The sequence below is a fragment of the Poromitra crassiceps genome, assembly GCF_964638095.1.
Source record: "Poromitra crassiceps genome assembly, chromosome: 10".
Classification (NCBI taxonomy): domain Eukaryota; kingdom Metazoa; phylum Chordata; class Actinopteri; order Beryciformes; family Melamphaidae; genus Poromitra; species Poromitra crassiceps.
In genome coordinates, this window is record NC_139631.1 from 28,783,830 (window position 1) to 28,811,464 (window position 27,635).

Genomic DNA, 27,635 nt, shown 5'->3' on the forward strand with positions numbered 1-27,635 from the left:
ATCAGGTTTATGTACTTCATCAAATAAATGTGTTCCAAAGAAACTTATAATAACTTTATTATATTACAGCACTTGAAGAAATTACAAAGTGACGATACAGCTATAATAAAATAACAGTAAACAGAGCAACTGTAAGAAGAGGCAAAGAAGATAACAGCAAAAAAACGAATAAAACATCAATAACTAAAAGTAATGACAGTAAAAACTAAAGGGGACTGTCAAAAGAAACAAAATAAAATCAACTAGGAATACCGCCTCTCGGTTGTATGCCTCCGCCAACAAGTCAGCAGTCTACATCACTGTCTGTCCAGACCCATACAAGCATAAATACCTTGAAGCCCCCAGCGCAGTGGTGTGGCCATTCACCCTTATGGCACTTTAGGGCAATGTTTGGGGAGTACCTCAACAACGCGGCTAATCGTTTTCAACATGGAAAATGGTCCTACACCTACCCCAAAACCACCCACATCCCCCTCCCCTCGAACCCCGACTTTCTATGACCTTCCTATCCCTAGCTATGGCACATTTTCCCTAGGCCCACGCCCACACCCCTTGCCTAACCACGGTCCTTCCCACCACCCAGAGCCCCCTATCCATTCCCTCTACACACCCCTCAAACCCTAAAGCTTCTGGCATACTCTTTGCGCCCAGCCAAGCGCATAGAGCGCGCGACGATTATGACGACATCGCATGGGGCGTGTCGGGGGGTGAGGCCTGAGCGCAGCGCGGCGCGTCCACGGAGATTTTTCTATCAGCGCGTCGGGTTTTGCTGCCTGTGCCTGTGAGATCTCCGTGGTAGGCTATCAGCGGATATCTGCTGTGATTGAGTCCTCACCGTCGTAAAGTCGCCTTCAAAAGCATAATGTTCGATTATAACGAACTAGTTGTGTGGCTTAGCCTTCCCAAATGTTGAGGGTCGTTTTTTAGAATTTAATATATAGAATTGGGAACGTTACATTCAATTTCATTCAGACTGCCTTTCACTGATCGCCGCCATTTCTGGAGCACTCACTATGTTCTGTTTTGGCCTGCGCAGAGTGCGCGCGCCCTCCGTGGAGCCCCGCCTCCAGCGCGTGCGCGAAGAGTATGCCAGAAGCTTGACTCTCTACTACGGCCTTCCTATCCCTAGCTACGGCCCCTTTTCCCTAGCCCCGCCCCCTTACTGATCACCCCGCCTCCCACCACCCACATCCCGCTAAACACTCCCCCAACCCACCCCTCGAATGCCGACTCTATGACCTTCCTATCCCTAGCTACAGCCCCTTTTCCCCAGCCCTGCCCCCCTTCCTTGACCACCACACCACCACCCACATCCCCCTAGCCGCTCTCTCTAGCCACTCTTCGAACACCGATCCTCAATGACCTTGCTATTCCTAGCTATGGCCCCTTTTCCATAGCCTCGCCCCTTCCCACCACCCACACACACCCCTCAAATCCCGACTCTCTACGACCTTCCCGTCCCTAGCTCCGCCCCTTTTTGCCACCACACCCCCTTGCACCACCCACTCCCCCTACCCACCCCTCGAATTCTGACTCAACGACCTTTCTATCAATAGCTATGGCCCCTTTTACCTACGCCCGCCCATTTCCATGATGGAACGGAAGGCCTTGCGTCCACAGTGACCTTGAACTTTGTCCACCAAAATCGAACCAGTTCATCCTTGAGTGAGTCCAAGTGGACGTTTGAGCCAAATTTGAAACAATTCCGTCAAGGCATTCCTGCGATATCGCATTGACAAGCATGAAAATGGCTAACGAGAATCTGAGACGGACAACCTGAAAACATAATGCCTCAAACCACGGCTATCGCTGGGCGGAGGCATAATAAAATAAAGTAAAAGCACGTGTATATAGAGAAATTACTTTGGCTTTCACTTACCTCTTTCAAAGCCCCCATGTCCGATTTCTCGATGGCTATGAAGGAGAAAGAAAAAAATTTAATTAATAATTTTTAATAATTTAATAATTAAAAACTTTAGTTGAAGTCTTTTGCAAAATAATATCTTCATACCTGTCTGGATCTTCGCCAAAGCAAGTTTTGTGTGGTAGAAGCCATCCTCTTTAAGAAGGAACAGATAGTAGCTCCCTGCCAACAAGGAAAATAAATTCAAGCTTTCACCACAGCTTTGTAATGACAACATAGTGAACATACAGTACCATCATTTGACCTAAATCTTAAAAACTTCTATACAAACCTAAATGCTTTGGTGTTTAGTCTTAACTCTCATAATATGCTTCTCATAACCATCTAGGAGATCTTACCTAAGGATGCCTTATCCTCTTCTATGATGAGATGGTGATATGTTTTCTCATTTCCACTGCAAGTCGTCTCCAAAGTCTGCAAAACCCAGCACATTACTTAACATGCTAATATCAAATCACAGCAGTGCCGATATTAGCCAACAACAGCACTCCCTCTCGTGTGATATTGCATATATATATATATATATATATATATATATATATATATATATAGTGAGATTATATATTTAACTCAAACATGATTATTAGCAAAAGTTGAAATATGACTATTGCAGAAAGTTTACACGTGATCACGGGCTAATGGCAGTGAACGGAGAATAACTTACTTTTTTATCCCGTTTGAATTGTGCCACGGGGTACAAATGTAAATTTGGTCAATTTAAAAGATAACTTTCCATGTCAAGAAAGTCGCAGTTTGTCATCAAACTGAAATGTAGGGGTTAGTTTCGTATAAAAACTACATAGCTCGTGGCTCACAATATATAATTCACACCAACAGTCACACCAACTTCTCAACAGCCTAGCTGTTGGTGTGACGACGTATATTGTGCGTGACGAGGCACGCGCTTCCACAAGCTATGTATTTTTTTTCTTGACATGCAAAGTTATCTTTTAAATTGACAAAATGTATGTTTGCACCCCGTGGCACAATTCAAACGTGATAAAAAAGTAACGTTATTCTCCATTCACTGCCATTCGTATTTTTTCAGCGCTGGTACAGGGAGAAAGGCAGGAAGTGACGTTCACGTTTTGCCTCTCTATGGCGTGATTTCGAATCGCACATAGGGTACGCAAAAACCACGCCCTGTGCCCGCCTACGCAGCAGTCAAGCGCCGGGATTGGCCAGGCGCTCATGCTGGGCTCTCTGTTACAGGGACACCATTCCTGTGAGAAGCAACAACACCAAGCAAGGCTGCAACGAGGATATTGAAAGACAAAATCCTACATCGCACCAAAGCATACAATGTATTTTAATGTTATTTGACTTTCTGACCACCCGCCTCAGTGCTTATTATGAGGCCAGAATAACAGATGCTGCTGGCCATTGGGAAGGCTAACCTTTTACTTTTGGTTTTATTTATTGTGTATGATTCAACTTTTTATCTATGATTTTATATTATTGCATGTTTTTGTAGATTGTTGGGACTTCACTGGCCTGGAACAAACGGCTGGACTGGAAGGGGGGGGCTAGGCCTATGTGTTGTAGCCTATTGTATTTGATATTTTTTATGGTTTTCATTTGCAGGTTAAACTGTCAGCTGAGCTCTGTTATTGAAGCCTTGGCTAAAGGACTGAATTTTACAATGATGTTTTGAAATAAATGTTTAAAAATCGATTGTGTGTTAAAAGCTTGTGTTACATTTTCATTGGCGTTAATACACTAATAATTAATTTCAATGTCCCCTATCAAGAGCAATTCAGTTGGTTCATGAAATCGCTGGGCTGCGGCGACAGAGATGAATATGATACGGACTCGCGGGAGTGCGCGTAGGCCGGCTAATTGTTGTTTAACATGCAGGCCAACCGGCTAGGAGCTGGTTATAATATGGATTCCACTGCATGTTAAGAAGTGGCTATAGAGAGGCGTGATTTCACATAGGTTACGCAAAAACCACGCCCTGTGCCCGCCTACGCAGCAGTCAAGCGCCGGGATTGGCCAGGAGCAAGTCTTTTGTCTTCTTTTGACAGCTGGAATCTCCCACACCACAACCACTGCACGGCACACAGCCCAGCAATTTCATGAACCAACTGAATTGCTCTTGATAGCGGACATTGAAATGAATTATTAGTGTATTAACGCTAATGAAAACGTAACACACAAGCTTTTCAAACAAACATTTCCCACACACCACAAACACTGTGCCCAGCCCAGCGATTTTATTAACCAAATTGCTCTTGATAGCGGACATTGAAAATAAATTACTGTAATAACGCCAATGAAAACGTAACACAAGCTTTTAACACACAATCGATTTTTAAACATTTATTTTAAAACATCATTGTAAAATTCAGGCCTTTAGCCAAAGCTTCAATAACAGAGCTCAGCTGACAGTTTAACCTGCAAATGAAAAATATAAAAAATATAAAATAAAAAATACAATAGGCTACAGCACATAGGCCTAGACCACCCCCCCAGGCCAGTGAAGTCCCAGCAATCTACAAAAAGATGCAATAATATAAAATCATAGATAAAAAGTTGAATCATACACAATAAATAAAACCAAAAGTAAAGGGTTAGCCTTCTCAATGGCCAAGGGCAGCATCTGTTATTCTGGCTGAGGCAAGTGGTCAGAAAGTCAAATAACATTAAAATACATTGTATGCTTTGATGCGATGTAGGATTTTGTCTTTCAATATCCTTATTGATTGCAGCCTCGCTTGGTGCAGGCTTGGTGTTGTTGCTTCTCACAGGAATGTGTCCCTGTAACGGAGCCCAACATGAGCATGAGCGCCTGGCCAATCCCGGCGCTTGACTGCTGCGTAGGCGGGCACAGGGCGTGGTTTTTGCATAACCTATGTGCGATTCGAAATCACAACTCTATGGGCCTAAAACAGGAAGTGATATCTGGGAAACTACTACTGCAGCCACAGCACCCCCTCTGACTTGGAGGACTAAAGAATATATTTTATTTCACCACATATTTATATAAAAAGTTATCAATGTTAATATTGCTGGTGCCATCATCTTTAGCGGGGTATTATACTGTACTTCAAATGGCGAGGGTGAATTCAGACAGGTTAGAGGCAGCGTTATCATATATATTCCACATCCCACAAGGCGTGAGATGCTGCAGTTTGAACAAAAAGCCCCACACATACCGTTTTGTGAATGATGATCTTCTGTGGCACATAGATCAAATTGAGCATTCCATTTCTTTCACAGACCACCAGAAACTGTCCATCCAGACACACATCTATGGCGTCCACATTGGTTTCTGAAAAATAAAGCCATTCATAATTTGAGCCACGTTTAGACTTCTGTTTAACTTAATGCGAGAGAGACTTTTAATCCCATTTTTCAATGTAGACTACATCAGAGAGATATTTCAGGAAGGCAGCAATTCTCCACTCCATCAAGACTAAACTCTTGTACCTTTATTGCAGTCGCCAATTTAATTTAACCTGATGTGGGCGCAGCAAAAGGAGCCATTTCAGAGGACATGAAATGACATCCGTCTGATAATCTGACGGAAGATGAAACAAGGAACATCAAAGAAGACTTTACCGAAGTCGAGATGCAGGAGGATGGTCTGATAGCTCTGGTCAAACAGGATGACTGTTCTGTCAGCAACAACGATGCTCCAGTTTGAACCAGTGGAGGAAGAGAGATGGGGATGTGCCTGCACCTGCAACCACCAACATGTCCTTTAAATCTCTGATCAAGAGCTGGGATGAGTGTGTAGTGAAATCAATAAACGAGCAAATTGTTAAAAGTTGGCCTAAGACACCTGTGAGTGAGTGACAGCCTGACATGTGAGTGACTGAGCACTGGATGTCAATTAAACTTAAAGTTTTAGACCAAGCTTACATCATTACATATTTAAACAATGCATGAGCAGTAACATAAGTTAAATGTCAAAAACATGCACCAAGGAGAAGTACAAAGTATTTTTGCCATTTACCCCAGAAGATGTATTTAGTAAACTTTCGCCTAACCCTGTGAAGCGCTAATCTTATCCTAGACGTCTATAACAATTTATTTACAGACTGCTAAATCAGTGGGGAGGGGCCATCATTGTTAGTTACCTTGTGAGCAGTGGATATTTTGACCAGTGCATCCACTTGATACAGGCCACTACCGTTTTCTTCCCTTGAAACACTGCCAACACGACCAGAGTCCTCGTTGGTTAGAAGTTCAACCTCGTTCCACATAGTCATTCTGTAACGTTACAGCTAACAAAAGACATAACGATCAATATTTTCAGAAGCAATGCTCGGCATCGGAAATGTGGAGTGCAACAAGTAGTTTAGCTAACGTCAATACGCTAACGATATGCTGAGCTGGGTTGTAATTTGTAAACCAACAAAAAATGACACGAGACGCTAATATCTCTGGACACTGGCAAGTTAGTTTACGTACGCCATCGTTACTCACCAGTCCAACGATAAAAGGGCAATTATTCAGGCCTACATCAGACCAGAATCAACATCATAATATGCAACAACGATGTTTATTGTCTAGCTTTAGAATTTGGCGGGTTATGGAACTTGTGTGGCTGGCTCGCGGGCGGGGCCAGGGAAATCGGAAGTCGCAGATGCTTGTGGTGTTGCCAGATATTTGTAATTTTCCGCCCAAATTAATCAACGGCGATTTAAATACAATATTCTTCCCATTTGCAATAACAAATCATTTGCAGGCTGTGTGTAATTATATAGGACTGTACATATCCCATAGGAAATCATTACAATTGTGATTAAAATAATAATAATAATAAATCCCCAAGCCGCTTGTAGGGATCAGGGGATGCTAGGAAGGATCTGGCAACCAAGCCCAAAGACACTGAGCAGCTAGCGTTAACTACCTTCCGTGTACGTTTTCCCAACAAACAAACAAAAGCAGCGGTTTTGCATCGCGTCTGCATCCAGATTATGTCGGTAAGTAATGCTACAGAGAAAAGAATCGAAATGTACACAAACATAACATAATCTAAATAGCGTTGATGTGAGTTCGCGATTCTATTCAAATGCCTATTTTCACAAAGATGGCGTCTATATACTAGTGCGAGTGAAAGGTTACGTTAGCTTAGCGGCCTAGCTAATGCTAACACGGCTAACCAGGGTGGGATGGAGCAGAAGATGATCATTTGGACCAGTCGTTCCGTATCTGTAACACCGACAAAGCATGTTACATCGACTTTTATTCAGCAACGATGGGCAGGTATTGATGTCAGCGGATCATATTAAGATAAGCTCTGTGATGACTGTAAGTGTTGTGATTGACGTTACAGGACAACGCGGATGATCAAGTTGGGAAAGTTAGCAGCCACTAGCCCCGGCAGGAACAGTCTCTAACGTCAGTAACCTAACTATGCTAACTACATGTATTTTTAGTGGCAGGGCCACTTAATGTATTTGCCTGTAGTATTATTATTATTATCACCCCCCCCCCCCAATCGTCATTATTGCCGACGTGAAACATTATTGGCGTCATTATGCCAGGTGAAAGTTGCACTAGGGAGAAGGGGTGAGAGTGGTGGACCCCTTAGCATTCCCCACTTGTACACTTGTAACTTTCTCGTCACGAGAGACCTTGTTTGAATGCTGAACCAAACCATAACCCTAAGTTGCTTTTGTTGCCTGTCAAAGTGACAGGCAACTGAATTAAAAAAAGATTGAATTACATTTAATTTAGTTATTATCACCTTTTTTAAGTTACAGCAACAGTTACGCTCTCTTCCAGTTTTCATCATTTTAATGTAAGAGAAGGGTACAGTCAGTCACCCATTCATTCTGACAGTTTATTTGTTTGTTTATTTGTCAAAGGAAAGGCAGGTATGATCCCTTTCCCTGATTTTTTTTCTTACCTACCAATGACGTTGGAAGGAATTCACGTTTTTGTCCTTGTCTGTTAGAAATAAAACTCAACAAGTTACAAATTTGACACCAAGAGCATCCATATCAGACTAGTCTACACAACTTCATAGGCTGGCAGGCTGTGTGACCACAATGTATTTTTCTCTCTCCTAAATTCATGATGCCCCCAATGCCTATACGTGTGCAAAATATATGCTTTTATCTCATCTTTTATCTTACGTTTTTTTATGGGCTAATATCAAGAACAGAAATAGTGCAGTAAGTGTGTAACACTTGTGTGCCTTTTGTAGTGTATACAAGCAGGACACTACTACTGTACTGAATAACACTGACTTGCTGCTGCTATGGCATGGTCTCGTGTCCATTTGTTTCAGGCGAGTGACGACGACCGGGCTGACTTCAGAACAGGCTCCCCGGGTCATCACAGAAAAAAACACAGCATGGATTCCTCCAAATCTCCCAGAAGCTCCAAACACCACCACTCACGGTCGAGGTCACGCTCCAGGGACCGAAAACGTTAGTGTTCAGCACCAGTACTCGCACATACAGACAATTTGGGAATAACTAGTCGTACTGTGTGTAATACCATTGCTGTAACAGCAAGTAATACATTTAATTCAGTTGAATTACATTTCATTTAGTTATTGTCACTTTTTTTAAGTTACAGCAACAGTATTTACGCTCTCTTCCAGTTTTTCATCATTTGAATGTAAGAGAAGAGTACAGTCAGTCACCCATTCATTCTGACAGTTTGTTTGTTTATTTGTCAAAGGAAAGGCAGGTATGATCCCTTTCCCTGATTTTTTTTCTTACCTACCAATGACGTTGGAAGGAATTCATGTTTTTGTCCTTGTCTGTTAGAAATAAAACTCAACAAGTTACAAAACAGATTTGGTTGAAGTTTGGTGGACAGAGATTGGCCCATAGATAAATTGATTAGAATTTGGTGATGACCTGGGATTTCTGTCAAACAGTATTCCATTTATGTGCTAGTTTGTTGGAAAATCAAACCTAGAAGACAAATATTAAAACTGACCCTTTTCACGGCGGCCATGTTGTGTCGAAAAGGCAGAATAAACAGGTGCAAGCAAAACACTAATGAGGGTTTCCAAATTCCAATCATGGAAGTTTAAAACCCTCATTAGTGTTTTGCTTCCACCTGTGTTTACCCTGCCTTTTCGACACAAAATGGCCCCTGTGAGAAGGATCTATAAGGGCTGTTGGAGAGGAGGTTACGGAGGTTTTTGCTCTAGTACCAAGTGCCTTCTACTTTGTGCAAAAAAAGGCTTTCTGCTGTTTCCTGTAAGCCATACTGCGTCTGCAAATCTGGTATTTTACAGGTGACAGGAAGCACAAGCGAAGTCGCAGCAGGAGCAAAGAGGTAATTAACGATTTCATTTATCTGATCTAAAGCACATTTGATGTAATTTTTAATGCCTATAGTTAGTTTTAGGCTGGGGTAAGTATGTTTGATCAGGTCAAATGTGTAATCTAAATCACAGCTAAAAACTGTAGGTTCCCAGAAGGTCATGGGCTTACTCACATGGAAAGGGCTCTTTTTTTGCCCTCCCTGTGTTGACATGTCTCAAAGGAACCTTTCATCCTTGGATATCTGTCACTAATTGTAACCCTATTATATGGGGAAGAGTAGATTTTTTCTTTCTTTATTTTTTTTGTTAAATCCTGTGTGAAGATCACATGATAACATTTCTACAATAAATCATACTCAGCGTGCTAATGCACGAAGAGACTGAACAGAAGACCCTGCTGACATAGCAAAATAATATGCCTACTACTGGGACAGGTAACTATCTGCCATTCAAACTTTTATTTGCCTTATACAATTAAGTAGACAAATTGGAATTAACTCTTGCATCTTTTACAGCTAGGGATGGGCATAATAAATCTTTCATTTAATCCCTAACAGACATTTAAATGCTTGAATCTCATGAAAAAAAATTATTTGTATTTTCCCCCCAATGTTTTGTCTTGTTTATGAGTAATTACACCTATCACATTTGTTCCTAATTCAGGTCGTCTTTTTTTTGCCACCTCATATTTGGCGCAAGGCTAAGTGTGACCCCATTTCCTGTATCGTGTCAGGTCATAGTAATGAATAGCAGTTGCAAACTAAATGCTCTCATGAGAAAAACATGGTGTAACTCTGTTAACAGAGAGGCTGATCAAATGGCCTAGGTAGGTAGAATAGCAAAAATAAATTAATTGTTTTTAGGTAGTAAATCAGTGCATTTCATTTCCGTTTTTATAGGTGTGTTGTATGATGTGGTCTTTCTAAAAACAGACTTCTTTATTTGATGATTTGATTAAGTAATTAATCACTGTTAAAATTAAGTTGGATGCCCATCCCTATTTACAAATTTCACTTTTACTTTCACTTTTTACACCCGAGAATTAAATCTTGAGGTTTGCATGCACGTTTTCAAAGGACTGTTACAGTGGGGGATTTTAAAGAAGACTTTGACCTGCTCTTTTCAAAATGATTGGATTGTCAAATGGGTTGTCTTAAAGACATGGTACTTGAGTAATGAATGCTTGGAATGGCTTGTATTAAAGGCAGCTCTTGTTTTATGTAGCTCTGTAACCAAAATCAATCCGGTAGGCTGCAAGAGATGTGACACTTTTAAGCGGCCCTTTTTAAAACATTGCTAGAATTATTTTTGAAAACGTGAATTGATAATTGGCTGTCTCCATTGAATTCTCGTATTAATACTGCGGTTGGTGCAGTCATAGCAGGCCGAACACAGAAATGCCAACTTACATGGCCAACTTACCAAAAGGTTTCTGTACATGTGATGGAAATGGATCTTAAATGACAAGTTTTTTTTCTTCAGCTTGTCAAATTTATTACGTATCTTCTGCTGAGAGCCTTGGTACTAACTCTTTTTGTTGCACTATTTTCCTGAAAGAGACAACTTCTTCTTAAAACAGGCACGAAAGAGGGACTCTGAGAAGCCGTCAAAATCTCACAAAAAACTGGACGAGCAGCATGAGCAGAGCGAGAGGGGCAAGGAGCGGCTTTCCGCAGAGAATGGAGAGGAGAGGTCCCGACGCAAAGACAAGAAGCCCTCCAGGGCACGGAGCCACTCCAGGTCACACTCACGGGAGAGGTGAGTCTCCTCAATAAGCTGCCTGAAGCAATCAGTGTAGCAGGCTCTGTAAACAATTAAGCCGTTTTCACACATGCGTACAGGAACATTGCCTGTAAATCAATATCGGCCATTTCCCGTTATTTCCCTTCACACCTGAGCGCTCACATGTGTGAATATAGTCGTCAAATAGCCTGTATTTTGGGGGGCGGGGCGGCACTGCGGAGCGGATGGGGAGTGACGTGTGCACTAGATGGGGAATCGTCCTTATTTTGGGGGTCGGCAACACTCCGATGGTGAAATAAGTTTGCTTGTCACACAATAAATCACACTCGTTTGACTTAAGAGGGCATGTATGTTGAATCCTTCACATTCGCTAACCAGTCTTTGAACTGAAATCTTTGAAGACGTTGGGATCCCTGTCTGAGAGAAATAGCCTGGCTGGTTCGATGTTTATCCATTCCCCTGCGTCGCGTTGAAGCACTTTTTACAGCCTGGCTTCGTTTGATGTGTCCAGGAGCTTGCCTTTGCTGTCAGCAACGTAAGGAGAGCCATTTACGCATTGTTGCCGCTAATGGGCTATTGTACACATTACTTGGCCCTTGCATTAGAGCCGTTGCAATTTTAATGAATTATCTGCGTCTCTGCTTGTTTGTGTTAAATTATTTTAAGACAGAAAAGGAAAAGTCATAGTTTTTGGCTTTTGCAGATTTGGCATTGTTGACGCTATAGGCTAAAGGAGTCTGCTCCTTCCTTTGATTCTGCAGCAGTGAAGAGAGAGGTGTTACACAAATATAAATGTGCTAGTAGCATCTCTCACACACCACTTACCATCGTTGATACAGGCCATCTGTTCTGATCATTTTAACGGGGCTTAACTGTGGTGGCACTTTGTTTGATTCATGTTTATGTTGAGGATTTCCTGGCTTTCAGGCAGCATCACAGCAAAAGTAAGGACAAACGGCGATCACGATCACGCAGTCGGGACAGGAAGAAGAAGGCCAAGTCTCGCTCAGGTTCAAGGACCAAACATCGGCACCGCAGCAAAAGCCGCAGTAAAAGCAGGTGGGCTTGATTAACATTCCTCCATGTCTAAATTGGTTTGTCTTCACTTTGTCCTGCATGTATGCCATTCAGTCAGCCGCAATATGCCTATTATGTTGTTTTGGGGTGTTTCTCTAGGGAGCGAAAGAAGAGGAGTGAGAAAGTGCGCAGAAAGAGTCGAAGCAGGTCCGTTAGTCCACCTGCCTTCCGGGGCAGAAACACAGCTATGGATGCACAAGAGGCCCTGGCCAGAAGGTACGGCAGTGACGCACAGGGCGTTTACACACTGCTGCCTGGTTGATGGGTCGTTCTATTCTGACCAACTGGGCGGTGTGAGAAGCTCTGATTGGTTCTACCTAGTGTCCTAATACATCTACCAGGGTTTTTCCTGCATAGAGGAAGTTGCAGCGCCACAAAGAGGTTTTAACCCCCCCCCCCCCCCCCAAAGGACCAGGTTCCAGGACACTGACTGATATATTTGAGTTCAGGTGTCGGTGCAATTTCAGCTCGACTACAAGATCGGATCGCGCACGTGTTGTGATTGGCTGTACGTCAGGCCCGTGGTAGGATTAACGTGGGCAAAATGGCCGAAAGCTTGAGATTAGCTAACAAGCTAATGCTAAGCTACTGATGTTATCAGACATGATAGACATTCAAAATATGAATCATGGTTAGGGTTAGACCCCGTTGTGGACCCCACGCTGAGCACTTCCGGTAGGGCGAGCCAAATCTGTAGGCCAAGTAGATCCTGTACCTACACAGGCAACCCTGACTATCATTTTAGAATTTATAAGTTAGAGTACCCTCAAATGGCTTCCTTTCTGAAACTTGGGGTGCTGTAAAAACACATTATCAATAAGTTCTGACAAGATCAAGAGAACTCTTGACTACACACAACTCAAAATCAATCATTTTTATTGTATCACTTTAGAGAATTTAAAAGTGAAAGACTCACATTTGTACATTGGAATGACGATGACTGAAACTTAGGGTGTTGTGAAAACACATTGCTCCATTATTTCTGACAATGACTGATAGATTTGTGTTCAGGATAAGCCTGACTAACCTTGCAAGCCAGCTGGATTCTCTTGCGAGATCTTGATGGCAGCATCAGGTTAAACCCTGACTATACACTAACCCAGAATTCAAATGTATGCACGACAGGTAAACATGATCGCATTGGACAGATCATGCTTACCGTCATGTCTAGCCACCCCCCAAAGGGCCCTTCTGAGGCAGGAAAAACCCTGCTAACATTTTAAACAGGCAAATTATGCATTCTTGCTCTCTGGTATTGCCTTTCATAACATTATATAATTTTAAGAAGTCAACATAGCTAGCTGGCAAGTGCTAATTGGGTATCATTAATTGACATTAAACATTGGGGTAGCATTGATTGACATTAAACATTGACCCCAATGATCACCGTTTATCCTAATGTCATTCTAATAAAAGTGTAGAGAACTGGGGAGCTGAATGGTTGTAATCAACTTTTTGCCCATTTTGCACTTGTGAGGCAGAGCTATTGTTGATAAAAAATGAAATCATATTATTACAAGGAAGTGTGCAAATCTGATTGTCTTAATGGCCGATGACCATGAAAAGTTATGCCATGGCGGGGCCAACGGGTCTCGGCCGGCTTGACCATCCACACATCGGCTGAGTGTCCTGGTCGCTCACCTCTATTAGGAATTGACACTCAAGCTCTAATCATGTATCCATTTATCTCTTTTAGGTAGACTGCAGCGACCACTGTGCTTCCAAAGTTGAATGACTATGAGCCCCCTCGTTCTGATTCTTTCCAGGTTGGAGAGAGCCAAGAAACTGCAGGAGCAGAAGGAAAAGGAGATGTTGGAGAAACAGCAGCAACCGCAACCAGAGAACACTGCAGGTCAGAAGGACTATTATTCTCAGTTGTGTGCCCGGGTTTGATAAAGACAGCGTCATTTCAGTCAAGATGCAAACCACTCACTCTCACCTGTGCTGGTCTCTTGTCTTTTCTTCACAGTGGCTACTCCTCTGCTCTGCGATACGGTCGCCGCCGCCGCCGCTGCTGCTGCAGCAGCCGCCCAGGCGGCCGCTGCCAACCCTGTCCTCAACGTGGCGGCCCTGCTAGCTTGTGGGACGCAGGTCACCCCCCAAATAGCCATGGCCGCACAGATGGCAGCCCTTCAAGCCAGAACCTTGGCAGAGACTGGTATTGCGGTGCCCAGCTACTACAACCCCTCTGCTGTAAACCCCATGAAGTTTGCAGAGCAGGAGAAAAAGAGGAAGATGCTATGGCAGGGAAAGAAGGAAGGGGTAAGATTTGAATCATTTGGTCCTCATTTATGACACAATTTCTATCCATGCTCTTCCTGTGACTTGTCTGATTTTTTTTTTATACTGACATCAGAGAACAGGATGTTTCACTATGTGTCCTTCCTCCATAATGCTTATTGTTATTTTGTATTTCTTCAGGACAATAAGTCCCAGACAGCGGAGTTGTGGGAGAAGCTAAACTTTGGAAACAAGGACCAAAACGTTAAATTTCGCAAACTAATGGGTATCAAAGTAAGTATAACTGAGTCATATTACATAGTATGTTTGACAATTTTGTTGACTATTTAGTTGAAATACTTTAGAATTTTTCAACCTGGAGCTTTCCCAGGTTTATGAAGTTTTCTGTGTTCACAGGCAGATGACGACACTGAAGCTGCTAAACCACTCAATGATGAAGGTTTGAAGACTCTTCAACAGCAAGAGGAGATGTTTAGGAACCTCGATGTTCAGTATGAGATGGCCAGGTCCCAGACACACACCCAGAGGGGAATGGGCCTTGGCTTCGGGTCCTCCTTCTCACGCGGAATGGACACCATCTAGTGCCAGAACGTGTGCTGTCTTGGCCTCTCAACTAATCATATAGGTCTACCAGCTCACCGCTAGCCCTCCAGCTTGCATGGATGTTGCTTTGGATCTGTAATTTATTTAGAAACAAAGATCTCACACCGTGGAACATTGTAATGTAAATAGCTCGAGGCGGAGTTTGCCTCAGTGTTTATTAATCTGTACATCTTTACAAAGTGATACAGTTTAACGACTGGTTGATGCTGGTTAAAATTCAATATTTGTTTGAAAAATGTAATAGCCTTTTTTCTTTTCTTTTTTTACTAAAATATATTCTGTGATTGTTTGAAATGGATCATGATGTAGGTCAAGTGAATAATTGTTTACATTCATTTACCAAGAGGCTTTCCAGCTTAATCTGAAGTCAGTGTAGCATTGTTAGAATCCCTCAGTTTGAATGGAAAAACAATAAAATCGTGGATTGTAATCCTGATAAATTGCCTTCAGTCGCCAAGGATAAAGATGGATTTGTGGAAGGAATAATCAAAAAATTTCAATATTCTTTAAATAAATTAGTTTGTGTTTGAATAAGGTTTTTCTTATGTCTCAATTAATTTTGTAACTAAAGTAAGAGTAACTACCGGTACATGAGTTGAGGAAAGAAGTGTGCATCACAAAACATCCAAAGGAAGAAAACACTGCAACCTATATAAAATGCATACATTTATTAAACAGTGCTTGAAGTTATTCTGGTGCGATTGCAGCTAATGTTCAAGCCAGGCCCAATGCTAGGGTGCAAGAGCATGCATTGTGCCCTCTTAATATTTTGCACCCTCAGTTGAAATTTGAATCTGTGGCCGATATGACTGTTTTTCAGAGGCTGTAGCAGGCTAATTTTTAAAGCTAGAGTGAAGATACTGGTAAGGTATATGAAACTAGAAGACCTTAGGTTTAAGGCATCCAGTGGTACCAACCATGTTAACCTAGCTTGTCGGCAAAGGGGCTCAGTAACGCTCCAAATCTTGGCGAGGGAAAAACTGGTGTGACCATTTTCAAAGGGGCCCCTTACCTCTCACCTCAAGATATCGGAATGAGTGTATCCCCTTTACAGACATGCCCACTTTATGCTAATCCCATATACTTCTTTTTGTTGTTGCAAAACCATGTCGTGTTTTGCATGCAGTTTAAATGTATTATTTTCGCATATTCTATTTGAATATTCCTGTATACTGGGGTCCCTAAACCGTCTTGGAATTGCATAAATTGGGTATGACTGGAAAGCTGAGACTTGTGGATTCAATGAGCCCAATTGTATTTATGTGTGATGATGGTCCTCATAGTAGCCATTTCATTGTAGTGAGATTTTTCTAAACTTGACCTCATCTTTTCATCACAGACCACGCTTGGGACCCATAACCCATTTTTCATTGCTGTTGCCAGACTGCACTGTTGCTACTATTTTGTACCATGCCTGGTTGAAGCCTTCATGAAAAGCCCACTCCTATTTGCATATAAGACTTGAGTACAGCACATGAGCCACGCCGGTGATGAGGTTGTGGTTTGCGAACTCCAGGATGAGCAGCAGGATGGGACACTCGCTGCGCCTCTTCTCCAGGCTGGCCGCGTCACTCAGGCCCATCCAGTGCAGCAGCAGCGTCTGCATGGCTTCTGGGAACAGCTCACTGGCCAGTTCGTCTGCAGGTGGCAGGTCGCTGATTCGCTCAATATGCTGAACTTTAAAGCCTTCCACCTTCTGGCTGATGCTACTGTTGGCTGCGTGAAACTGCTGGCCAAGCCAACGTGCTACCGAGTTCAGCAGGGGGCTTGAATACACCGAACCCCAATTCTTGGCTTCCAGCATTGCCAGCACAGTTTTTGTCACATCCTTTTCCTCCAGATCCCCGTTCACATACCGATCAGTGTTCTCCAGAAGCAGCAAGGCGGTCTCCAGCAGTGCGTCTGTGCAGTCTTGACTCTCCAAGAGTTTTTCCTCCAAGCTGTGCAGTTTATGTCTCAGGGTGGATAAAATTGGTTGGACAGGCTCTGTTGGCAAGCTCTCCTTGGGGAAAGTACAGTAATCATGATCTACTGAGGTGTCACCACAGGGGCCAGTGTCAATCCCACTTCCATCCAAGAATTTCCCAGGAACTTGGCAGTGCTGAGGGTGTGACACCAGTGTTATATTTACGTCTGCAGAGTCGAGCTGCACACTGAGGTTGTAGCTCATTTTCAGAGGGCTGTCGTTTATCTGGCGTTTCCAAACGTCCTACAGAGGCAATACACAACCGCACATCAAACATCTTGGGATTGATTTAACCAAAAGCTACATGAAGAAACCTACATAGTGTGAGTTGTACCTGAAAGTTATCCAGCACGGCAAGCTGTTCTTGTTTGCTGTACATTTCAAAGGCAACTCGAAACAGTCCCTGAATGCTGTAGAACCAGAGGCTGTTACTTGCAGTGGGTACCTTCAGCCCGTGGAACCTGAATGCTGAAACAAAAACAACAACATTGTAGTGTAAACACTTTGTTGCCTGTGTATGTGCAGCTTTGTTAAGTGTATTTATGGTTCTACTACCTGAGGAAAACTGTATTTTCGTGGCCAATCCTTTCTTGGCAAACTTGGCATGGTATCTGGGGTGGTTCTCTGTACGAATGTCTGTATTAGAGAAGAGATCAGCTCCTAAATAGAGAGGAACCACTGGATCCTGAAACAGAGGAGGGACGATACATATGATTACTTCGAGGTCCTACCTTGAAATAAATATACTTTTGACATCTGCAGACTTTATGGTATTTGCACAATCCCTTGCCCATCCACTAGACTAGATTATCTGTAGTGTGTTGGCAATATCATATTTTTGGGGGGACAATGCGGGTTTGGAGTGGTCCTTTAACCTGACTCACCTTGTTAGGACATTCTGTTAGCCTGAACGAGGTTCGATTTACCAAGTAAATACAGCGAAACTTCCGTGCGCCTCCTTCGCACCGTGGTAACGTTAAGTGGACAGTTGAACAACTTGACATTGTTGGGAACAGTCCTGTAGGAACACTGGAATAGACGACTAGCAACAAATGCCAATGGAAACCAACAAAACAGCTACAGTGCCCAAGCTTCTTGTTTACAGATTACATCCTGGTTATGACAACGTCACATGACGAGGACCAATGAAAAACGCGAGTAGCTGTTTTGACCTCTGAACCCGTCCTGCCGTAGGCGCAGAGCTGGTCAAAGATGGCTGAGGTTGATTTCGGCGACAGTGAACTGTTTGAACAACTAGATGACACCGCTCCTGTCCCAACACACATTCGCTTCACAGATGAAGAGGAAGATCTGGAAGAGCCCGGCCCCCTCCGGGGCAGGCTGGAGGAGTGCGAGGACATTATTCAGGGACTGATAGAGGAGAATATCCTTTGCGCTGTGCTAGCTGTAGCTCGTTAGCTAGCGCCGATAGCCATCTGCCACCGCTTCATGTAGTCTTGATGTAGGCCAAGAGATATAATGCAAATGTATAATATCACACGAGAGGGAGAGCCGTTATTGTAATTATTATTGTTATTATTATTTAGGTCAGTGGACTATATGATATAGCCCACTGACCTAAATAATAATATCAGCGCGGCTGTGATTCGGTTGTAGATCATCACAGCCGTGCAGTTAACAAAACGACCTCCAGTCTGATATGTTAACCTTACAGTCTTACTGCTGCTTTTATACAAATGTTTTTTCAATATCTAGCTATATCAAGTAGGCTAATTTTAGACAACATAATTATATATTTTGTCTTATTCATCTACAAAGTGTTGCAACACAGAAACCGTAAAGCGGAGTGATACCAAAACTTATGGAAATAGCGTTACCTCCTGTTAAATCAAGTTACTCCACTTGAACTAGCTGTTGTAGAATGATAATTATCTTGGTAGTCTTTCAGTCTATTTCCTTAACTTACCACCACATAAGGGTTTGAAAAGAAAATTGAACATCCTGACAAGACCCAGGTAAATACCACTTTAATGTGCAATATGGTAAAAAAAAAAAAAACACCTACGTTAATTGTCACCCACCTTTACAGCAATGTCATTGTTGAAGATGGCAACATCGATGGGCCTCTTCTTCAGATCCTTTATAGAAACAATATCATCTCAAAGTAAGTGTTTCCCCTCACTGAGCTTTATTTGTCCAATTGTGATCTGCATTGGAGATTACTATTGCGAATATTGTAAATATTTAAATACTAGAAATCTCACGCACTACGCACGCTCGGTTTCTAGGGTGGAGACTGGCGTGGAGAAACTACCTTTTCCGCTTAACTCACCCTAGTCCTCTTCTCCCTACTTCTACTCCCACCACTTATATAGCGTCAGCCAGGAAGGATTTATTATCACAATTGCTCGAGTGACATCACTGATGACATCACTTCCATCACAAATTGTGACTGACACGACCACAGACAGAGCCAATACTCTGGAGAAACTACATTTTCCCCTTAACCCTTCGTCTTCTTCTCCCTATACTCCCACCACTTATAGCAGGGATGGGCAACTTTGCTGATAGAGAGGGCCACAAAAAAATGTCCTCGCTACCAGAGGGCCAGATTGTGACCGTGCACTTCCACGAGTAGCCTACTGTAACACCATCACTCCCAATTATAGCTACTAATTTGATGAAAATGATTGGTAATCCAATCCAAGTTTATTATACCAACATTTATATTCTTCATATTCAAATTGAGTAATTCTTCCATTCAGAATGACACCAGAAACTTTGCTCTATAGCTTTAAAACAGCCCGCTATATTAATTTGATGGGGTACATCACCCAACCATGTCATATTAATCAGATTAGTAATGTTGCATGTGCAATGTGCATCCTGGATATAGTTTGTTACAATCGTGTTAGCTCAAATGCTAACGTACTGATTTATGACCTCACAATCGTGACTAACACTGCCACAGACACTGCCACCACAGATGTGTTCTGTGTACCCATATTGTCAGCGTCTTTGGGTCATTGAAAAGCGTTATATAAAATAAATCTATTATTATTATTATTATTACACCACCCACGTAGTTAATTTTAACTAAGAATTTCCCCCCAGGCAATGTCGTCAAGAAATTGAAGATTGTATCTGCAGTGTGATTCAGAAGCACCAAGGAAATCAAAAGAACAATTCCTCCTTCCAAATGAAACCTCAGGTATTCATCCAGAATATTATATATTATGAGATGTTAAAATGATAACATAGCTAAATATTGTCTGTGCTTTTTGAAGAATGCAGCTGTTGTTATGGAGGAAGATCAGCAGGTGAAGTCTTCCAGTGGCACAAAGACAGAGGCCTTCACAGTGAGTATTTATACTGTATCTGGTTTGCTGTCAAACACTTAAAAATTAGTAGCATTTGATACTTTTACAGCTTGCTGTGTTGACACAATCTACCGGTAATGTAAAAATGACTTTTTCAGCCTACTTGCTAGGTAATTCCACCAAAGCTTTTCTTATTTTTCTGTCGCAGGTGGTTGGAAGTGTGTTATATTTCACTGCTTTCAGTGTTGATAAACTTGGACAACCTCTGCTGAATGAAAACCCCCAGCTGACAGAAGGATGGGAAGTTCCAGCGTATCTTTAAGATTGCCAAACAGAGACCGCACATTCCCTCTGTATGGATAACTGCAGTCCGTTTAGTCATTTGCTCTGTGCAGACTGGTTTTGTCAAGGGAGAAGAATCATCTCTTCTAGGAAACGTCTCCATGTTTTTCTTGTAGATTTATTAAAGCTGCAGTAGGCAATATTATTTCATTATTATTTTGGTTTGAAATAACTAATTTTGACTATTGAGTCAAACAATAACAACTAACAATATTTCATGGTTACATTAAACAAACGTGTGTCTGGAATAGGGGTGTAACGGTTCACAAAATTCACGGTTCGATACGACAGTTCACCGTGATATCCTTGTAGAAGACTTGCACTGTTCAGCAGTGAAAAAATAGTCGGTTTGCATGGCATAATGAACCTAAAGCCTCATACTTAAATGGTTCAATACGAATACGTGTATTGTTACACCCCTGGTCTGTGACCGCCCACCCTTTGTATCGTTTACATTCCAAACTGCATACTGCAGCTTTTAAAATGACAGGCAGCACTTGAGCAGGGATTTTATTGAGAAGTAAAGTAGATGAGGTCATGACTGTGATGCTGTGTTCTACACAAACAAGATAGAACTGAACTTCCTGAATTGGTGCAAAGTTATCAGCAGGTCTTCAGCCAGGTCATTGGCACAGATGGACAAGAGATAGAAATGAAAGATAAAAGGTATGGCTTGGAGTAAAGGAAGCTTTATGTACTTTTATGTATTTCTACGTCTCTTTGTCGAGTAGCTGTTTGGCATATTTCTAAATAATGACAGTTTGTCACTGATCTGTTCATTATAGACCCAAGTCAATGTGTTTCAACTGTGGCTTAAGCGGCCACCAGCTACGAGACTGTCCCAAGGTAAGAATGACAAATAATTTTGTTAGTAGTATTAATATAGCATTTTTTAAAGTCAGAACTTATTTGTATATGATTGCTTTCCCAGCCAAAAGACCAGGCCCAAATTAACGAAAGAAGAAAAGAGTTTTCTCAAAACAGCAGCCAGAGCGGCCCGCGATACCATGCTGACGAAGTCGAGGAGCGCTTCGCGAAATACAAGCCTGGAATAATGAGGCAAGATTATTTGTAATAGCTCACCCAACAATTGGGTCACTTGCAATATGTTGTGTAACAAGTTAAGTTACTGTTTTCCCAACTTTCGTACGCTGTTGTGCTTTTTAACAGTGAGGAACTGTTGACGGCATTGGGAGTTGGTGTCAACACCCTGCCTCCGCTGATTTACCGGATGAGGCAGCTAGGCTACCCACCAGGTTGGCTCAAAGATGCAGAGATGGAGAACTCTGGCTTAACGCTATATGACGGAACAGGTTTGTTTTCAATGAAGATGAGAACTTTGTGGTGCCATAGGTCCACCTGGTACAAACTGCCGACAAACATAATTATTCCTTTGAAATGTATAGGCACTGAGCTGCATCTTTGTTTTTGCTCTCTGCTCTCTTGTAGTTTCAATTGATGGAAATATAACTGAGGATACCAATGGACAAAAAGTATCTTATGATGTTTCCAAACTGGTGGATTTCCCAGGCTTCAATGTGCCTGCACCAAACAAAGCGAAGGATGTAAGTCTCCATCAGAGCGCATCATATTTTCAAATGTTGTCAAATGTCATAACGGCACTATACACTATTCTTCAAGTCTGAAATATTTAGGTGCCTTCCGGTGGCAGGGCATGTTTAAAATGGGAAAAGTGGCTTTTGCATCTGTCTGTTAATCCAAGTGTCTCCCTCATTTTTCCTGACCTCTAGGAATACATGCAATATGGTTCCATTCCAATGCAGCACAACCACATGAAGCACAACTTCGCCGCCTACCTGTCCAACAATTTTCCTATGGTAATTATCAGAAACCCCTCGGTGGTTGGGTTTCTCCTCCTAAAACACGATGCACGTTTCTTTCCCATCTGACAATCCTATCATAGAACTGTTGTCATTGGCCTATGTCCCATAAAGAAGGAGCAATAGGCATAAAGAAGAAAAGTAATCCCATCATACCTGCAACATACAAAATGTCCTTGTTTATAAAATCAGGTGGACAGGTGGAACTTACCTGTTCAACACTAATACTCCTATTATCCTTGTTTTTTTGTTATGGGGCAATGCCCTCAAGTGTGGCACACACACACACACACACACACCTATACTCTGCAATTCTGAATTGTTTGCTCTGAGAGTTGGGCAACGATTTCAAATGCTTTGAGCATTTAGGGCCTAGGGTATTGTTTGTCCAATTAGTATGTGTCTAATTGTATTCTCTCCTCCCCACAGCCTGGTGCCATCTGCAACAAGAGACCACATGAATCTGACTCCACGCCGCAGCAAAAGAAGAAGAGAAGGTCAAGTCCTCACAGCTCAGATATGGATATTGACTCAGGTAGGTGTTCGTCGGAGTCACTTTATTCACAGCGTACAATAACTGTTAGGGGATTTGTCTTGATATCAGCGAACACAGTGACTTAAGGCAGTGGTTCTTAAATGGGGGTCCGGGCCCCCTAGGGGTCCGTGGCACTTTGCAAAGGGGGTCCGCGAAAAGTTTTCAGGAAAATCAAAATAAAACGTTTTTGTTTTTTTGGAAAAGCTTCATAGTTCAACGAAAATATGAATGAATGAATGCTTTAAATCTAAAATGTTTCATGGATTACATTCTAATCTAACAAACCTATCAATTTAAAAGTGAAGCACATTACCATACCGTGGAAACAATTAAGCTTAGCCCAAAATCACAAATCAGAATGAGGGGGTCCCTGGTATATTTTCTATCTTGTAAGGGGTCCTTGGCTGAAAAACATTTGAGAACCTCTGACTTAAGGACACTGAGAGGCACCTATGGTACAGGGATAACAGGACACCACTTTAACTGAAAGAGGACAGTGCAAGGCATACAATAGCCAATAGATTATAAAAGACGTCAAGTTATCACATCTGTGGGGGAAATACGGTAGTCACTATGCACACTGACGGGGCAATACATACAGTACAGTTAACCTAGTATATGATGAATGTGCACATTAACCAGTAGGTGGATGGAAAAATGTTATGGAAAATCTCTTGAATTGCCTCCCGTGGAGACGAATACATGGATCAGTCAGTTTGTACATTTACCATTTTCCTACATTGACTTAACACTTATACATTCGGCATTGTGTCACCATGTGCGTTCGGACAGCAAGGCAGAAAGTATGGTTCCAGCTGTAAACAGGGATTTTGAGTGACCAGCAACTGGATCGTTACACTTAATTGTTTGAAAAGGAAGTTCTAAGCATCAACATAATCCCTTTGCTTTCAATGGCAGTATGCATATGTTATGAGTGGAGTGAGATTGTACAGACATCACTGGGGTGCTAAATCGGATGGGCTGAACAGTGCAATAATAGGATTACGGTCACATGGAGGTGAGGGGGAGTCCAGAGATCGTCCAGGTACACAGGACACACAGCTCCTGGTTAGAAGTTGCCGAGTTGGTGGGTGATCTTGATCTCAGGGACTGACATCGTCTTCATATAGTTTTTGAACAAATTGCTTCCTGTAAATGCAGTGTAAATCCCTCCCTGCTTTTTCTTCACCCTGCTGTCATGCAGCTCCTCCTCTGGAGGGCGGCAGACAGTTATTCACCCACTGTGCGTCATGTACAACATGTTGCAGCTTGTTCTTGGAGTAGGAGGCAGAGGAGAACATGGCTGTGGATTAGTGTATTTTATGCATATTACTGCATATTTGCATATATGCATATTATGCATATTTATGCATATTGGACCAAGACTGGTTCTGAAAATTGAACTTCTTCATTTCCTGAATTCCGGTAGGAAGAACCTGTGTTGGGCTCTCCTGGTTCAGCAGGAGATATTTTCATCCCTGTTAATGGTGAACCCTAGGACACTGAATGACTCGAGTTCACAGTAAACTGTTGACTTCGTTATCTATAATACTCTTTATCTTTGGTTTGATGTCCACTGATCTTCTAATTGTATGTCTCAATATATATAATGTAGCTGTAATGTAGATGGATACATAATACAGTGGGATCTGCTTATAGTGATCACAGTTATAGTGATCAACTGCTTATATTGATCAAAAAGCTTGGTCCCAAAACATTCCTATACACATGTTGTTTAAATAATTCGCTTATAGTGATCAAAAACTCTGCTTGGTGATCATTTTCTGACCTTGTCACACCTGAGAACTCACTTTCTAAGCTTTATGTGATTTTATTTGTGTCTTCACATTTTTAACTTTATGTGACTTTATTTGTGTCTTCCCCCCCAGACCAATCAACTCCCAGTCGTTCTCATGGCTCAGGTGGCTTCCAGTTCCAGTCTCCGCTGCCCCCTGGCTCTCCCTCCTTTAGTTCACCTCCTCCCTTACCCCATGGCACACCACCCGCTACTCCCACTCCGCCACCTCTCCCTAAAGGTACACCTCCTCCCACACCGACCAATGGCTCTCCAGCCCTGCGGAGGCGTACCTCGGGAGCGGTTGAGGAGGCCGGGGAGGGGATGGAGGACGTCCTGACTCTGGAGGAACTAGAGGAGCAGCAGAGGCTGATCTGGGCAGCTCTTGAAAATGCCGACACGGCCACCAACAGCGACTGCGAGACACCCCCTGCCATGGGAACGCCTGCACCGAGCTCGTCTAGTGTGTCCACACCCGCCCATGTCGACACGGAAACGGAAATGGAAGACCGCGAGGCGGAGGAAGTGATGGACACAAAGGGATCTGCGGAAACCATCTGTCAGAATAGTGAGAACCAGGGGAAACCTGAAGTTGAAAAGGATAGTCCTCAGAGTCCTGGTCCAATCAAAGTCCCAGAGGACAGCCCTAAGAGTCCTGGTCCAATCGAAATATCAGAGGATAGCCCCAAGAGTTCTGGTCCAATCAAAGTCCCAGAGGACAGCCCTAAGAGTCCTGGTCCAATCGAAATCTCAGAGGACAGCCCCAAGAGTCCTGGTCCAATCAAAGTCCCAGAGGACACCCCTAAGAGTCCTGGTCCAATCGAAATCTCAGAGGACAGCCCTAAGAGTCCTGGTCCTATCAAAGTCCCAGAGGACAGCCCTAAGAGTCCTGGTCCAATCGAAATCTCAGAGGACAGCCCCAAGAGTCCTGGTCCTATCAAAGTCCCAGAGGACAGCCCCAAGAGTCATGGTCCAATCAAAGTCCCAGAGGACAACCCTAAGAGTCCTGGTCCAATGGAAATCTCAGAGGACAACCCTAAGATTCCTGGTCCAATCAAAGTCCCAGAGGACAGCCCTCTGAGTCCTGGTCCAGAAGCCTCGACTCAAGTAGCTGGCGGTGGCAACTCACCTCAGTCTGTCGAGATGGTAGCAGCAGTTCCCCATCGGAGCAAGTTTGCAGCCGGAATTGTTCCTTTCGAAGATACACCAGAATTTACTGAAGTTGCCGAAGCCACAGGGACATACCTTAAGATCAGAGACTTACTAAAAAGTTCACCTCGAAACCTAGCCAAAAACAAAAAGTAAGAAATGTAACACCTTGAATTGAAACCCAGGGATTCTTGTATAAATACGGCAGTTGAATTTCATTTTTTTGAGCAGTCCATCTCTTTTTTCTTTCTTTTTTTACACCAAGCTGAATGTTTATGCCGTGTATGCATTTTGATGTAATCTGTGAAGAAACAAGGAGGCAGTGGGCATTTTCAAGGATGCCTCAACCTGCTAAAGTTTGGAGGTTTTGAACAAGTCACAGATTTTTGTAGCACTAGTTTTACTCATAGTATTTTTTTTTATTGTAAAGATCTTGTAAAATGGTCTTCATCTGTTTTAATCATGAGATCTTAGTGTTTATATGTCATTTTCTATTTTTGTCCCAGGTGGGCTTGCTCTAAAAACATTACAAGTAAACCTGTTTGTATTCTGTTCAATATGCTTGATTTAATCTGACAGCCATGGTAAATGGTACTGTTGTTTGGGACCTGAGGGGTAGAAATGGGTTGCTCATAATGGATGCACCTGACATTACCCATCTTGCAGGGTACACAAGTGATTTTTGTTGCTACCCAACCAGTCTCTCTTTGAGTGTTTGGAATATGTAAGTTGACAGCATGACAGCCTGTGATGCAAAGTCGATTTTGAGTTCTATTCAGCAGACCTTAACATACTGTACATGCCGGGTAGCCTGGCAGCATGTTCTTCAGAGAGCATGTTGGCCTTTCTGTACATATCTGCAGTCAGCTCTGTTGCTGATAGTGATTCATATTGCATATATCATACTGATTTTGGAAGTAGACAGTTTTGTAAATGTGCTTAAAGGAAAATCTATTCTAAAAAAGTTGCATTGTATTCCTATCATCTTGGATAGCTCAGTCTAGATTTGTGAAAATGAACAAGCCTCTGAAAGCTGGAAACAATGTGGCCAAGACCCTCTTAAAGATCGGCAAGACAATGCTGAAGCGGCTCCATACACAACATTGGCACAGTACCAGACTTACAACTGTTGGGAAATCACTGACAAAACTCATTTTGATCTAAAACTCCTAGTTTGAGGCACTCCGTTCATTATTAATTGAAATAATTAACAGTAATCCTATATGGGCTGGTTTCTAGCTTCTAGTTGTTTATGTTCTCAAATATTGACTGAAATGTCTAAAGTGCATAGACATAATGAAATACTTTAGTTTAAAGTATGGGTTTTGAAATGGCAAGCAATAAAGTGAAGCAGGTCTTTTTATTATTGTTGTGGATTAAATTAGGTTGTATTAGATCAACATGAATGATGAAACGGTCTGTTAGGGCCATGCGAAAACATCCAGAATAATCTCTGAGAATACATACATACTATGTATACATACATAATCCAAAAGTTAGAATTCTGAGAATAAAGTAAGAAACCTTTCTGAAACCTGATCTCAGAGCTCAAATTCATTTCCACGTAGGCCTAATCCTCTTCTGCAGGGGCTGGATGCTGCTCATCAGCCATTGTTGCCCATTTATCACTTCAGACAGTACTGAAGTGGATCACATGATTTGCCTTAATTTTTCCTGGAGAGGCAGCACAGTGGTGTCATTCTGGGACAGTTGTTTTCGTCTCCTCCCATGGAGACATTAATTTGGCATGCAGAAAGCCATGCTTTTCATATTGCACCATCAATGAGTAGAAACACATTTAGAAAAGTAATTGAACGCATGAACCATCAAGATTTTAAATTTGTTGAAATTCCTTGAAAATGCATGACAATCTCTCCACGGGGTAGCGCACAATT

At 42.4% G+C, this 27,635-nt stretch overlaps 4 protein-coding genes across 6 annotated transcripts in view; 2 read left to right on the top strand and 2 right to left on the bottom strand.

Moving 5' to 3' along the window:
- kntc1 (kinetochore associated 1) overlaps window positions 1-6,141 on the bottom strand; it is a gene marked incomplete at its 5' end in the record, with an annotated part of 33,419 nt that extends 27,278 nt beyond the window's left edge. The window contains 6 exons of the mRNA XM_083644431.1: window positions 1,880-1,914; window positions 2,012-2,086; window positions 2,263-2,338; window positions 5,083-5,198; window positions 5,489-5,609; window positions 6,010-6,141. Of these exons, the coding sequence (XP_083500557.1) occupies window positions 1,880-1,914; window positions 2,012-2,086; window positions 2,263-2,338; window positions 5,083-5,198; window positions 5,489-5,609; window positions 6,010-6,141 (555 nt within the window). The remainder of the gene's footprint in view (window positions 1-1,879; window positions 1,915-2,011; window positions 2,087-2,262; window positions 2,339-5,082; window positions 5,199-5,488; window positions 5,610-6,009) is intronic.
- A 607-nt stretch (window positions 6,142-6,748) lies between these two features.
- On the top strand, window positions 6,749-15,465 carry rsrc2 (arginine/serine-rich coiled-coil 2). Of its 3 annotated transcripts, XM_083645009.1 has the most exons (11): window positions 6,762-6,858; window positions 7,212-7,276; window positions 8,172-8,313; window positions 9,138-9,178; window positions 10,747-10,925; window positions 11,838-11,969; window positions 12,087-12,203; window positions 13,754-13,839; window positions 13,957-14,249; window positions 14,409-14,501; window positions 14,625-15,394. In XM_083645009.1, the coding sequence occupies exons 3-11, from the start codon at window positions 8,238-8,240 to the stop codon at window positions 14,808-14,810; spliced, it is 1,203 nt and encodes a 400-aa protein (XP_083501135.1). In that variant the 5' UTR covers window positions 6,762-6,858; window positions 7,212-7,276; window positions 8,172-8,237; the 3' UTR covers window positions 14,811-15,394. The 3 variants fall into 3 exon arrangements, with proteins under 3 accessions (XP_083501134.1, XP_083501136.1, XP_083501135.1); XM_083645008.1 differs by lacking the exon at window positions 7,212-7,276 and having other exon boundaries at window positions 6,749-6,858; window positions 14,625-15,437; XM_083645010.1 differs by lacking the exons at window positions 7,212-7,276; window positions 12,087-12,203 and having other exon boundaries at window positions 6,749-6,858; window positions 14,625-15,465.
- A 721-nt stretch (window positions 15,466-16,186) lies between these two features.
- Window positions 16,187-17,801, bottom strand: LOC310784363 (uncharacterized protein; the record flags this gene model as incomplete). The annotated part of the gene is made up of 4 exons (XM_083645374.1): window positions 16,187-17,040; window positions 17,132-17,265; window positions 17,353-17,482; window positions 17,682-17,801. 4 exons carry the CDS (start codon window positions 17,799-17,801, stop codon window positions 16,276-16,278), a joined length of 1,149 nt encoding a protein of 382 aa, XP_083501500.1. The 3' UTR covers window positions 16,187-16,275.
- Window positions 17,802-18,008: 207 nt separating this feature from the next.
- zcchc8 (zinc finger, CCHC domain containing 8) lies at window positions 18,009-27,225 on the top strand. Its single transcript, XM_083643832.1, has 14 exons — window positions 18,009-18,181; window positions 18,731-18,773; window positions 18,848-18,922; window positions 19,873-19,969; window positions 20,046-20,117; window positions 20,287-20,390; window positions 21,021-21,086; window positions 21,206-21,266; window positions 21,352-21,479; window positions 21,591-21,733; window positions 21,870-21,985; window positions 22,172-22,258; window positions 22,691-22,796; window positions 24,686-27,225. The coding sequence occupies exons 1-14, from the start codon at window positions 18,010-18,012 to the stop codon at window positions 25,894-25,896; spliced, it is 2,481 nt and encodes an 826-aa protein (XP_083499958.1). The 5' UTR covers window position 18,009; the 3' UTR covers window positions 25,897-27,225.
- The last annotated feature ends 410 nt before the right edge of the window (window positions 27,226-27,635 follow it).